Source organism: Nanorana parkeri, unplaced genomic scaffold (genome assembly GCF_000935625.1).
Source record: "Nanorana parkeri isolate BGI_ZX_2015 unplaced genomic scaffold, ASM93562v1 scaffold265, whole genome shotgun sequence".
NCBI classification, from domain to species: Eukaryota; Metazoa; Chordata; class Amphibia; order Anura; family Dicroglossidae; genus Nanorana; species Nanorana parkeri.
Window position 1 is genome coordinate 1,514,749 of NW_017306533.1, and position 14,638 is coordinate 1,529,386.

General features: G+C 41.3%; 1 protein-coding gene across 1 annotated transcript in view; it reads right to left on the bottom strand.

Annotated features, from left to right (window-relative positions):
• The window catches only part of LOC108787500, a 176,851-nt gene that overhangs the window by 139,038 nt on the left and 23,175 nt on the right, over positions 1–14,638 (bottom strand). Inside the window, exons 9-16 of the mRNA XM_018557073.1 lie at positions 12,353–12,466; positions 10,259–10,336; positions 8,179–8,274; positions 6,191–6,297; positions 4,909–4,978; positions 3,891–3,983; positions 3,711–3,806; positions 302–541 (exon numbers count right to left, since the gene is read on the bottom strand). Coding sequence (XP_018412575.1) covers positions 302–541; positions 3,711–3,806; positions 3,891–3,983; positions 4,909–4,978; positions 6,191–6,297; positions 8,179–8,274; positions 10,259–10,336; positions 12,353–12,466 — 894 coding nt within the window. The remainder of the gene's footprint in view (positions 1–301; positions 542–3,710; positions 3,807–3,890; positions 3,984–4,908; positions 4,979–6,190; positions 6,298–8,178; positions 8,275–10,258; positions 10,337–12,352; positions 12,467–14,638) is intronic.

Here is a 14,638-nt window from a genome sequence, read left to right on the forward strand (position 1 = left end):
TATATATATATATATATGGTTCTTTATGATTACAATATACTGTGTATATTTGATATTTAGGTGCTACATAACTCAATGGTTGCCTCTTAAATGTTTATCTTATCAATGTATTGACAGGTTTGAATTTAATGGTAAAGATTTATTTAAGAAAAATTGTATAAACTGATAACAAACTATATAACTTTTTTTTTGTTAAAATAAAAGCTAGGTATAGTTAATTTCAAATACCAAAATAATGAATTTCTGCCAGCATGCCAGTTGTAACAAACAAAAAACAAACAAACACTTATGGAGTACTTACCCCTTTCAGTGCTTTCATTCCAGACATATCAATGAATGATACTGCTCCAAAATCAAGAATCAAACTATGTACATCAATCCTGGGAACCTTTATGTGATTTGGTAGATCTGAATTCCAGTCGATGACAATAGGCAGATCATCTGTGTTTGCTGGTTTGTCCAGCTCTTCAATCCTGTTATTGTCAATTTCCTCTTCATCATCAGACTCTTTATAATCATAAGATGTGCAGACCACACCTCTCTGTAAAACATTTTATGGAAAATATTATTTCTAATGTAGCCCTGTTATGGGATCAGCTCCTTTAAGAGAAAAGATATTGCAGCTGCAGGTGGAGCCAGAGAGCACAGCTTTGTGGGGATTGTGGACACAGCCACTGAGCAATTACAAATGAAAATGGAAACTTAAACTACAGTTCCCAGAGTGCTACAGGGGAGAAGGGCAGTAAACTCGGGGGGCTAAAGGTTGCTGGCCTGAGTCTGGTGTGAGGAGACAGGGAGGCCAGACTGCTGTTGCTTGTGTTGTGCAGCCAGCTTGTGGAGAGACTGTGCTCACTTGTCACACGTGCAGTCCTGAAGTGACATCTGCTGCACAGAGTAAATCGCTGTTTGTTCCTGTCTGGAAGAGGATCCTCTGGGGCTGTGAGTGAGGTGCCATCCTGCTGAGAGGCCATTGTGGGTGGCGACTCGGCCCGGATGGACGCCAAATCTGATGACCAGAACCCCTGATGACATCAGACTTCAGCTCCTATATACAGTTCTTCATCACAGAAGATAATTGCTGACATCCCTGCCGGCTACAGACGGACATCTCCCTCCGTGTATGGGTGAGCGGCCTCCGGCCTGTTGTCATTAACAGTACACACAGATTTTCACCGTTTGTATTGCGTTGGCTAGCTGAAGAAACTACCACTGGCCAGTGGGTTAGGTACCCGGGTACATTGGGACTAAGTTTATATATACAGTTTGATTACTGTCCAACAAGTTCACAGTTAGAATAACCGCATTTACTGATCATCACTGTTATGCTGATGTCTCATATACAGTCTCTGTGTTATGCTGTGTAGAGATAAATGTTGATGTTGTATACTGCTATTCAGATTATTATATACAGTAAATAGTTATTTAAAATCTCACAAGGTGTGCTGGTGTGCTGTGGATTCATTGTTTGTGGTGTGTCACCGAGGTGATACAGAAGACCCGATCATCAAGCGGCTCCTTCGGGGGTGAGCGCTACACTATCATAAAATGACTACAGTCCACCTATAGTGTACAGCACCTTCAGAACTCTACAGTACACAGGTTCCAAATCTCTGAGACAGTCTAGACCACAGGTTCTTAGCTAGTGCAGCATGCTCCCCTGTGGTTACTTCTTATGGGTTCAAAGAGTTCTTCTTCTTACAGTGACTTTATCATAACAGTGGAGAGTTTTAGCAAATGGCAATATAATAAATGGATATCAGTTTTTATTTTAGCCTTTTGGAAACATAAGGGATCATCTTGAAAACTGAAGCTCTCACTTGTTCTCCCTGTTGACCAGGCCCGGCGCTACCGCAAGGCAAGTCAGACGGCCGCCCTACGGCGCTGCAGGGTGAGGGCGGAAAAAACAGGGCATTTTGACAAGTACTTGTACTTGTCAAAATGCCCCGATGTTTGCGCTATGTTTTTTTTTTCACTTACCTTCGGTGCGGGAGAGTCAGCGCTGGTCCAGTGGGAGGAGCTCCAGGTGGGGTCCTAATTTAGCTGGCCGGCAACTGCCTGAGGATCCCGACACGCGCTGCACCTCAGGCAGCTAAATTAGGACCCCACCTGGAGCTCCTCCCACCAGACCAGCGCTGATTCGCCGCTGCTCTCCCGCACCGAAGGTAAGTGAAAAAAAACATAGCACAAACATCGGGGCATTTTGACAAGTACAAGTACTTGTCAAAATGCCCTGTTTTTACAGGGGGTCGGTGGGCGCAAAAATGCACCTTGCCTGTGTAGGCACGAATCCTAGCACTGGCCCTGCTGTTGACCTCCACAAAATTACAAGAGACAGTATTGACATGGAGGTCAGCTGGAGAAACCGGTGAGAGCTGCTGGCGGCGCAGGAGATCAATGCTCCTGTGAAGTATCAGTTTCCCAACAGACTTCAGGGTTCATTTCTCATGAACATGAGTTCCATGGAGTGGGCAACTTAAAATGTTGGTATTAACTCTCTTTTTTAGATGTATGTACTCCTTTAAAATGTATGTCTAGCCAAAATTATATTAAAAAAAAATATTCAGTAAATTTCTGCAATACATGCAGATTCCCCCAAGTTTTGTTTCTTTAAAAAAACTCTGCCAGTACAGACGAATACCTGTTACCCTTGCCAGAAATCCAGTAAACTCTTAACATACTAGGTCAGTTCTATTTATGTAGACAAATTTCCTAGAATTACAGCAGCCAAAAGTCTTTTCCATATACACAGTGTTTGGACAGGCTCTGTGAGTCAAGGCTACAGCATTGTCTTGTGGGAAAAAAATCAATGTAAGAGTATGGACAGGGATAGGGATGAGTAGGAATAGGAGGAGTTCTGTAGTCCAGCAGGGGTGAACTCAGAAAAGGCAGACAATACTGCATGGGATTCCAGTGCAACAAGATTGTACCCTAATTACAAGAAGATCCATGGGTATTTTATTGTACATGTCATGCTTTTAAAGAGAAAAAAAACATGGGGAAATGTATATGCATTCCAGAGATGTAGTAAATATATTTTTTGCATTTTGCCCAAGCATAGTGTTAAGACTCCAATCAGCTGCTCGGGGCTGGTCTCTATGATCTAGATTTTCCTCTCTGTAAATTGGAGAGGGCACTTTCAGACTCATTCAGTGAAATTAGAAGACAGGATGAAAAATAATCCAGGAATCCAAATGAAATAAAGTAAGACCTTTGTTATTGACTTGTGGGACAAGACAGATCCACAAACGATTACAGAAAAAACCTTGCCAATGGAATCTCTAATGTAGGGTCTACAGGGTTAATTTTTTTTCGTTTTTAACCTGTGGGCTGAATGTAAAAAATATGACAGATTCCTTCATCCATGCTAAACAGCATGGATGGACAAATTTCCTGCTGTGTATTTTGCCACTGTCAGAATACCCGAGCTGATTGGCTGCAAGCACCGTGTAGCCAAGGATTTTCCAATATGTTCCTTTTGCAAAAGTTGATCTAATGATTGACTTCTGTCAAGGGGATCGAATTTTGGATGGTTCCTGTTAAATGAGCTGAAATTCATTCCGTGTGTACCCAGCTTCAGAGTGATTAAACCAACGCCAAGTGCCTTTCACTAGCAGTGTCAATGTACAGTATGTACATAACATTGTGAGGTCCTGTATTTACCTTGTCATCTATTGCACATGGATATGTATTATATTTAAATTTCTACTTACTGGGTTGACTTGTAGTTCTCCCTTCTTTACCAGCTTCCTGATTTTTCTCAGTGCCTTATTTCGCTTACGAAGTACCCACAGTGGATTAAAGCCAGCCTGAGCACAAAAAGGAACGTTAGTGTAAATAGTATAGGCACTATATTAGTAATAAAATAAAATAAAACCAAATGAAAAACGTACTGCGGCAATGAGTTTCTCTTTGAAGAATTCACTATTGGCAAAGAAAACAGGAGCTGGGCATCTGAAAATCTTAACTCCTTTAGGCTCACAAATCTGGCACAAAAGAAACATATAATGAAACTCACTTAACTTTAAAACCCAACTGAACTTTTAAATGAGCTAAATGCATTCCAGTGGTATCAAAACAATTGACAGCCTGAGTAGAAAAGCCTGTCCGCTGCCAGCATGCTGCAGAGTTGGATCCTTGTTTTTTGTGTGGAAGCAGTAGTCTCTCTGTAGAGGTCCAATATACTCCCTGCTAAGTCTGAGCTAGAGCTCTCCAATCAGCAGGAAGAATGAGCCTTGTTGAATGAGAGTTCTAGCTCTGACCCAGCAAACTGCTTCCACGCAAAGAGCATGAGTCCATCTCTACAGAATGATGGCAGAAGACCGGCTTTTCTACTTAGGATGTGGCTGCTTTTTAAAGCAAATAAACAAACTGTAAGACTTAGCACACTTTTTGTTTTGGAGCACCTGAAAAGTATTTTACCGATTAAAACTAAAGGTTAATTTATTCTTCAATAAAAAAAGTGCAAATACAGTGTAACAATTAGAATAATCTATAACATACAAACAAAATGTATCCCTCAATGATTTCATTTTACCAAACTGATTCTTATTGGCTGCCATGGATTCTGCACATTGTATATTACCAATGTACCTTGAACTGCTTTATTCCACAAGCTAGATTTTGTACATTTTTTGGAGCACCTGAAAAGTATTTTACTGATTTAAACTAAAGGTTAATTTATTCTTCAATAAAAAAAAAGTGCAAATACAGTGTGACAATTAGAATAATCTATAACATACAAACAAAATGTATCCCTCAATGATTTCATTTTACCAAACTGATTCTTATTGGCTGCCATGGATTCTGCACATTGTATATTACCAATGTACCTTGAACTGCTTTATTTCACAAGCTAGATTTTGTACATATAAACACACAACATTGAGTTATAATTTTGCTAAGACTTACGTCATAAAAGTCTTTCTTATTTTTGTAGATGTCAGTTTTTTCAATATTGGCTATTACTGTAAACTTGGGGCTGCAGAAAAAAAAGGTTTTAGTATGTAAGATATTCTCAGGCTGCCATTGTTGTTGAGAAATTGGTCACGACATTGTCGATATCTTATGACAAGCATTAACAGAGAATTTAGAAATAAATGTAGATCAATTTCAATATCTCAGTTTTTGTGTGCTGCTATAGAGTGTGTATAAAGTGTGTGCATAGATGTCTGTGGAAGGCAGCCACATCCGCGATTTGTCCTCCTAAGAGCACTCCATATGTATAGACACAGGATTCCATTGGAAAACCAAACAAAACATACACCTTTCTCATTTGCAATTGATATAAGCAAAAAGGAAGGAAGAATATCATAATAATCTGTTAATTTAGACCAGCTTGGGGTGCCTTTTGGCGTTCAGGGGTGCCAATTTTGTGATGGTAGAACTTTGATGTGAAAGTTGAAGTGAAGGCTTCTCATGTAGAAGGAGGAGGCTCTGATGTGAAGGGCGGCTACTGATGTAAATGGGGGGCTCTAATGTGAAAGGGGAGATTCTGATGTGAAATGAGGGCTCTGATGTGAAGGGGGTTCCTGATTTAAAGTAAAGCTTTGATGTGAAGAAGAGTTCTTGATTTGAAGGGGGGACTTTGATGTGAAGCGGGAACCCTACTTGTGTGTGTGTGTTTGCTTGGGGTACCCCCCTAAAATCCATGATATTAAAAATTGAGTGCTTTTGCATACTTTTTAAGGCGTGTCATGATTGAAAAAAGGTTGAGAAATACTGATTTAGAGACTACAGTAGTTACGCAGTGTTTTTTGGTAGCGTAAGATTGTTGGAAATGCAACAGCTTATGTCAATGTAGTATTGTCTTTTAAACACTAGATGGTGCTGTGGTACAAAGCTAGTCTGTATGCTATTTGTCTATGTGCACACTTGTCTGTGATACACAGGAAGTTTTATCTGTATATGTTTTCTTCTCCATGATCTATATGCTTCCTGTTGATCCTGCATTTCTATATACATATATGCACAGTTCTTATAAGTAAATATTAATTGAGCATTCCTCAAGATCTCAGTGCTTCATCTAAACACATAACCAACAAAGATAACTTCCTATTTGAAAATAAACTTTCTGCACAATCTGGCAGCATTTACTTTATACATTAATGATGCAAACTGTGGTTGTTTTTTGCAAGACATATAAAGACGTTTTCAATTATGTAGTGTTAAAAAACCTGACAAGCTCACTTACAATTGCACACGGAACACCACAGTTAGAAGTTCAATTCCCACACCGACAGCAAGCCCAAGATCCAGACCAAGAATGATAGATGCTAGGAATGTTAATATCCACACAAGCTGTTAGGAAAACACACACATTTAAATCTATGGTGATCATAACAAGCACATCAATATAAGGAGGAGAAATGTGTAATTTGTTTGAATGAGAAAGGAGACAATTAAGACAATTATCTGCTGTTTGCCTGAATTTGATGCAGGAATTTTAACCACTATTACAAACTGGTTTGGTGGTATAACATTATTTTTTGTAAATTTATAATGCATTATATACTTATTTATAACAAGCCTCTTCACAGTCTACTTTCTATGAAAGTTGACGCTAGGAAAACAGCTAAATGCACAAATTAAATACATACTGTATATGAGAACTGTTTTGCCAGACAAAGAAATTGCATTTCTATTTATTCTTTCCTGAGATTTATACAGCTCTGCCAGATACCACAGCCAACCTGGATGTCGGACTTTTTTCAACTCTAGTTAAGTATTACAAGCAGGTCTTTTGCCTGCCCCCAGCCAGCCTGTAAATTGGCAATTAAGGAGAAGCAGCTCATTTCTCTCTGTCGCTCTGCTCTCTCTTTCTGTCAGCATGTCCCTTGTTAGCACAAGGGCCCTGCAGCAAAACTGATTGGTCCCTTGTGATAAAGTCCCATTGAAGTCTATGGGACCAAAAAATGCTGTAATCTGAAATGAACGGGATTTATTGTCTTGAGCATTTTGTTGTGCTGAGCTGTGGAAATGAGCTTAGTCTTACTTAAAAAAGAACTATGGGGTAAGTGTTTTTCCCCATAGTTCTCTTTAGGGTCACGGGAGGACATATACTTACCTATATTGCCCGCTATATACTGAGAGCGCCGCAGCCGGGACGGATCCCGACAATACTATCGAGATCCACCTAGCTGCTTGAGTGACAGCTGGCTCTGTCTATCTAGAGGCAGAGCCACCTGTGCCCACCCCCTCCCCGTCCTTTCCTTGACTGAGCGCTGGTGGATCGGAGAGGAGAGGGGGGAATCCCTGCTGGGAGCCCTGACAGTCACCACTCTTTGCAGGGAGATGATCGGGAAGTGAGCGGATCAGCTGCATGTTTCTGCTCACGACCCAATCAATAGAGCCGACCTATGACAGCTTCTTTGTCACAGCTTGGCTCTAACTATGAGGTTGAGTGGAAATCACTCACCTCATAGTTCTCCTTTAAGTGAACATTCTTCACACTGCATTGGAGCACATACAGGGGAGGCAAAAACACTTAGGCCTCCTTCAGATGGGCAGCAGTCTCTACCACCTTCTGAACAGCAATCCGCAGTGGATCACTTTTCAGAGGGCAGTGGAGCAGTGGCTGTCTGATGTTCAGGAGGTGATACTGCTGCCTCGTAAATGCATGTTTTTTTTTGTTTAATCCTAGTGGGATTTTCAATTGAAATACCTCGCCACAACCATATATCCATTCATTCTAATGGTCACGTTTGACATGTGGTATCGCCCGTCAAAAGCGACATGCTGCATTTTTTTTACTGTACGGGCACAGTACTACTATTGCAGCAGGTGGCCAGGAAGCGGTAAAACTTCACACCAACTATGCGTTTTTAACACCGGTGTGAATTGGGCCTTATTCAGATTGTTGAGTGATTAGAATAGAGAAAAGTGCAGCGTAAGATCCACAAACCAACTACCAGCTGTATAACCCAATGTGAAGAAGTACAGAGTAGTGGAATACCAGAATACCAGAACAAGTAGTGTGCATTTTTCTATATATAATTATATGTATGGTAAGCTATATCTACTTCATTTTATCAGTCCTGTAGGAGCTTTTATTCACAGATCTGTAAAAATTAAAAATGGCAAACCTGATATTTAGATCACAAGCATAAACAATTAAATGTTATTACAATTAAAAAAATAAAAATAAATATAAAATGATAATAAAAAACATGATCTACTTACACAGTCATATTTGTCTCTCTTAAACAACACAGGAAGTTCATTGAATTTCATCAGCATCCCTTTTAAATTTACCAGGATAATTCCTGCCAAAACTGACTAAAAACAAAGAGCACTGTTGTAAATAGTTATCTAAATATTAATATTCAGTTTTATATTGTAATGATATTGAGGGCAGAATTTAAAAAGACAGTTGATGCATTACCCCTAACAACCCCAAGAAGGATCAATGTCATATGACAAGTGAAACAAATGGCAAACACTCTCATCAATTCATAACTAGCTTGAAGTAAGGTGCACATGGAAGGGCTTTACACAGTACAAAAGCAAAAATTTCCCAGCACACTGCTAGCCTGCAAAAAATAAATAAATAAACAAATAAAATTACGCTGTCTAACTCTTAGTGCTAAAATCACAGGTTATAGTTCCACAACTTTTGCAAAATATGTGGAAGCCACACTGCCTTGTCAAGGCTCCTCTGTGTAGCAGTGACATGTGGTACCCTCTGTGCTGGGTGAGGTATTCCCCAACCCTGCCCCCAGCATGCCCCCCCCCCAGCCTGTCAATGCCCCGCCCCAGCCTGCTGAAGTCCCGCCCCAACCCAGTCACCAAGCTATGTGTGGAGGAAGGAGGGAAGGGAGCAGACAGGGAGGAGCCTCCCTGTCCCTCACTTGCTCATCACTGGTGAGGCATCGAGATCGATGTCCTCAATGGGTTTTCTTTCCTTATTTTGATTGGACAGCTTGGACCAATGGCGCTTTGCCATTGGTCCAAACCATCCACAGAGCTCAAGCCTGTAACATAGAGTAGAGGCTGTTGCAGCTGTTGCCTCACTATGTTAGGTTACACAAGCAGTGGGGAAGCCTGCTCCTGTGTAACCTAAGTTAGTTGTCAAAAGCCGGTTGCAGTGCTGCCTGTAAGTAACAGGCAGCGCTCCATCCATGACAGCGTGGAGGCTCTGAATGTAGAAAAAGCTGTCAGCTTCAGACTTTAAGCTGATAGCTTTTTCCTCCATAATACTAGGTGAGGCTCTGCCTCACCTGCCTCCCCTGACCGCACGTCCCTGCTGTGTAGTGTGGCCCTAACTGTAATCTGTGAGAGCTTCCATCTTGACAGAAGGTAGCCCAACCTCCTAAATGGTACAGAGGTACATTAGAAGCCCCGCACAGTCACATTCCTCATATTCCACACTTTGGAGCCCATTTTATACAGAAGCTATTTAAGCCATCACATGTTTATGGAGTGTGTGAGAAAAATGTGAGAAGCCAGAAGAAACACATACATGAAAGGAGAAATCTAATATCCTCATAGTAGCATGGGAGTGCATTATTCCACATACAACTCCGTCTGAATATTTACTAGTTTTGCCATGGGTCAAATTTCAAAGCATGCAAGGCAACATTTGTTTTATTTTTATAGTCACAGATAATATTTTATGAATATATTCCAATCATCTCAATAGAAAAAGTTATTTCATCATCTAACATCAGTTGTTTGTTAATCTTCACATTTGTCATAAAACAAAATCAGGAATAGTGTTTACTTTTAGACATGTGCGATTTGTTTAGTTCTGAATCGAAATTCGGACGAATTTTCGGAAATTCGGACATTCGGATGTATCCGAATTACAGATATAACGAATGCAAACGAATCCGAATTTCCATTTTCCGAAATTCGGTAGCGGAAGTTCGTTCGAACGTTCGTTTTCGTTTCTTATTCGTTTCGTTCGTTGAAGAAAAACATTTTCCCCCTCAAATGTCACTTTGCTGCAAACGAACGAACGAATGAACGGAACGAATAAGAAACGAAAACGAAACGAACGTTCGAATGAACTACCGCTAACGAATTTCGTCCGAATCCGAATTCCAAATCCGAATTGACTTTCACATTCGAACCCCGAAAAACGAAATAACACAAATCCGAATTTAAAACGAAACGAAACTAAACAAATTTTTTGGCAGTGCACATGTATATTTACTTTATAATCGTAATGTTTCTGAATAGGAATGTTGTTTACTTTAGACTTTATTATTTATACGTACTTTGAAGCACACTTAAACCATATAAATGCACCAATAATTACCTTTGGTAGAGGTTCTAGGAGGTATCCGACAGCCAGTGTTACTATTAACACAAGTATACCAGAAATGATGCCAGCAACCTGTGGAATGTTAATAGTAAAGAAAAACAAAAGTATTTTGTAACACTCATTCAAAGTTACAGTTTTTCAGTAGCAGTCTTTTACTAGCTTTAGTGTATTCTTAACTAGGTGAGTGACACACATGCACACGGCCATCCACATGATGTAAAAGAAAATGTGATTCACCAGACCAGGCCACCTTCCATTTCTCTGTGGTCCATTTCTGATGCTCATGTGCTCATTGTAGGGACCCAATGTTGGAAGCTAAAATAATTGACATCTATGCTACATCTTTGATGGAAAGGTTCCTTAATATCGTGAGCTGCCCGTGGCTGTTTGATATGCGAATGAAGACCATCAAAGGGTTCTTGGGGCTGGACACTGATCAAAGGAGATCTGCTGGACTGTCATGTCCTGGGGCAAGCCCGACCCCCTGCTGGTATTTACTGCCCACACCTGTGTCAGCAAGGCATATATGCTGGGATGGGGGCAGGGGCATATGATGGAACCTTCTTCCTGAGTGACACTAACCTAGCTGACAAGTAAGACCTTTGGATAAGACAAGTCTTTCTGAACTCTGCAATCAAGAATGTGATTCGCTGAGACCTGCTGGAGAGGCGTGTCCGGAGAACAGAGAAAAACCCATGGCATGTGTGAATGAGTGAGAGAATGGTGTAGCTAGCTGTAGGATCCTTAACCTCAATTCCTATCCCGAATTCCCCTTTCAAATCCCCTTAATTGTATTTAGAATGCATGTATATCCCTATTTGTAAATAAACCCAACACTTATTTAAGATTCAGTTGTTCATCAGTAATTTAAGGCACCCCCAAATCAGAGCACATTCTACACCCAGCATTAACTTTTTTTCAGAAATTTGAGCTAGAGTAGTTCTTCTATTGGATCAGACTACATGGTCCAGCCTTTACTCCCCATGTGCATCAATGAGCCGTGCTCGCCCATGACCCTGTCGCCGGCTCACTGGTTTTCCTTCCTTGGGCCACTTCCTTGGGCCACGACTGGGTCAGGGAGCTGACCCAGTAGTCTAGCCATCACAATTTGGCCCTTGTCAAAGTCGCTTAAATCCTTATGCTTGCCCATTTTTTCTGTTTCCAACACACCAATATCAGTGACAAAATGTTCACTTGCTGACTAACATATCTCACCCACAACTTTGGAGGGGGTTTCATAGTCTACTAGCTGCTCCCTATTATTAATTCAATGAGTGCTGAAGTTAAGTAGTATGTATTGTGGCAGTGTAAGCCAATGCCACGGTGGAGGATGGCGACCTTGGTACCCAGGACTCTCAGCCAAAGGGGCTGAGAGGGTCCAGAAAGTAAAGCAGGTTATAAGGAAGAACCTGGCTTTTCAGGTTATTCCAGGTTTTCCTATTTGCAGCTGGGATCTGGAGCTCTGGAGATTTCGTAGAGCTCTGGGTGGGATGAGATCTCCAGTCCTGGGGCCAGGTGTTGCCAATGACCAGCCTGGGCTAATCAGGTGGCTGAGAGCAGCCTTATCAGGAAGCCAGCCGAGTGCTCAAGGGAGTGTTGGAGTTGTGTGTGTGCAGGGAGCACACGGACACAGACCACCTCGGGTGCATGCTAGACGCACACGGAACAGCCAGGGGTGGCTGGGAGAGGTCAGGAAGGTCGGTGACCCTAGGACCTGCGGTACAGACTGCTGGGAGAGCAGAGCAAGTGCCCATGAGGGGAGAGGTCAGGAAGGTCGGTGACCCTAGGACCTGCGGTACAGACTGCTAAGAGAGCAGAGTGAGGGCTCACGAGGGGTGAGCAGCGTGAGTGTCTTGAAGCTGAGGAAAGCTACAGAGCCATAACAAGGACTGTCTTATGCTGCTGCAAGCTATTTTGTGTTTGCCCTTTCAATAAACTGCATTTTACTTGACTTACCTGGACTACAATGGAGTGTCCTTGTTACAGTATACACACACACACACACACACACACACACACAGTCTTCTAACATGAACAGCCACCCTGGTAAGTGAGAAGAAAATAATCATATGGTTTCTCTCTTGGTACCTGAGTTTTGCCTCCAGTGCTTTCTTGTACAGATGATCTTGATAAAGATGTACTTGCAGCAAATCCTTTAAATGACCCACATAAAATATTACTTAGTCCAAACGCAATTAATTCCTGTAGTAGAGATGGTGATCATTTTAATTTCTTATAATTGTATGTTATTTATATGTTATATGCACTTATCCACTTTTATGTCTCCACTAGCCATGTAAATTTTGCTTCATTCCAAATGGATATTCGTATGAATTTCGTTAAATTCTGACATTCGGATGCATCAGAATTTCCAAAATCGAATGTGTCCAAAGGCCAATGAATCAATCTGTTCATTGAACAAAATTCTGGATCCTTACGAATTTCATTCAAAGCTAAACTTAAGCTAAAGCTAAACCAGGTAACCAGGGGACGCTGATCTGTCATTACAATGAGAACTCGTCAGAGCCACCGTGATATCATGTTGGTTCCGCTGAGATATCATGGCGGCTCCGCCGAGTTCTCAGTGTATAATGACAGTTCAGCGTCCCCTGGTTACCTAGTGACCAGGGGACGCTGATGTGTCATTACAATGAGAGGTTAGTGGAGCCGGCTTTGATATCACCGCCGGCCCCGCTAAGCTCTCATTGTAATGACAGCTGGTCCCGGCCAATAGAAAACAGTTGGGCAGAGCTAGCTGTCACTGCTAGCTCCGCCCAATCGTTTTCTATTTTTTTCTACTTTAAACTGGTTTTCTATTCTGCTCGGTACCACAGAGGTACCGAGCAGAACAGCCAAGCCGATTGTAGGGCTGATTTCAGTCCGTGTACGGCTGAAATCCGACGTACAAGCCTGAAATCAGCCTACAGCGTTTGGCTCACTTCACTTCGGGTCGGTTATTCACGCGGCTGCCTTCGGCAGCTTTGTGAATAACCCTCATAGATTCCACATGTAACTTATTCTATACATTTTTTTATCCACAGTTTCCCTGAGAACTCCACATTTAGTACTTAAAGTTTACCTGTTCCCAAATCATGGACACTAAACTATTTATATAATCAGAACAAATAGTAAAATGTACTTTAAAACAATCCCTCATTTATCAATAAACATTGTGATGACTTTGATTTTCAAAGTTTGAGCCTGCCAGCTTTCTAATGTAACCAGCCAGTGTGAATTTCTAAGTTGTTGGAAAATGACTTAGACTCAACTTTAGAGTCTTTTTATGATCTTTGAGGATGTTTGAGAATTAATATCTTCATATCACATGAAACTGGAAAGGTCAGGGATGGCTTGTTTTGAAGCTCTTTTATTGCTTATTAAAATATGTGTATGTTTAACCACCTCCCTACCACCTTACTGTAAAAAATGGAGGGAAGGTGCACATCTATTTTTGTAGTGACAATTTAAAGTGTAATTCCAGAAATAGCCATTGGGTGTCCACTGCACCCACTAATCTCCTTGTACTGAGCCATCCTTGGACAGCTCGGTACACAGAGACAGTGTACAAGCCAACCTGAGTGGTTCGGTACTTTGTGATCGCTGTAATAACTACTCACCTTGGTCACATGATACTGTTTACATTGAAAATCCCTCCCCTTCCTATAACAACAGAGGAATGGGAGGAATCATAGTGATTTGTGAAAGGGACTACGAATTAATGAATGGATCATTCATACTACTGATTCTTCAGACTACTGATCTCCAGCCTGCCTCTGTATCCTGACCTATATAATAACCCCCGCTCTCCCCGATGAGATCAGAGGGATTGTCAGTGATATCAATAATCAGGAATACCAGCCCGGTAACAGAAAATTTCCTCCAAATATACTGTGTTAACCTAATGAAACTCTGCAAGAATTGGGAGGCGTATTTAGCAAAAGTGACCCTAAAGTGTAACCAACCAAAGGTATACCAGAGTTTAGGATGTCACAGACCTTGTCTTCTATGCAGATTCAGGAGATGGGAGATCTTACAAAAAAAGCAGGTAGTGTTTTCAGAATTACCTGACTGAACTATCATGACATTGGGACTAAGCCTCATGTCAAAGTAAAGTTAAAATCTTATCAGCTACCTGAGGCAAAGTGTGCCACAAGTCTGAAAAGGGGCTAGGGTATTTGAGGAACTGTCAGAGTTGTGGATGGTGTATATGTGTCACCTAAGTTGCTCACCTACACATAGTGAAGGGGTCCAGGTTTCCTATCTGTTACAGAAAAAAATATATTTTTGTTTGTTTAGATCTTAATAATCTCTGGTCTGAGTCCTGGAATCTGAGGGGTTTGAAGAGTCTTATGTGGCATAAAATCTCCAGTCCTA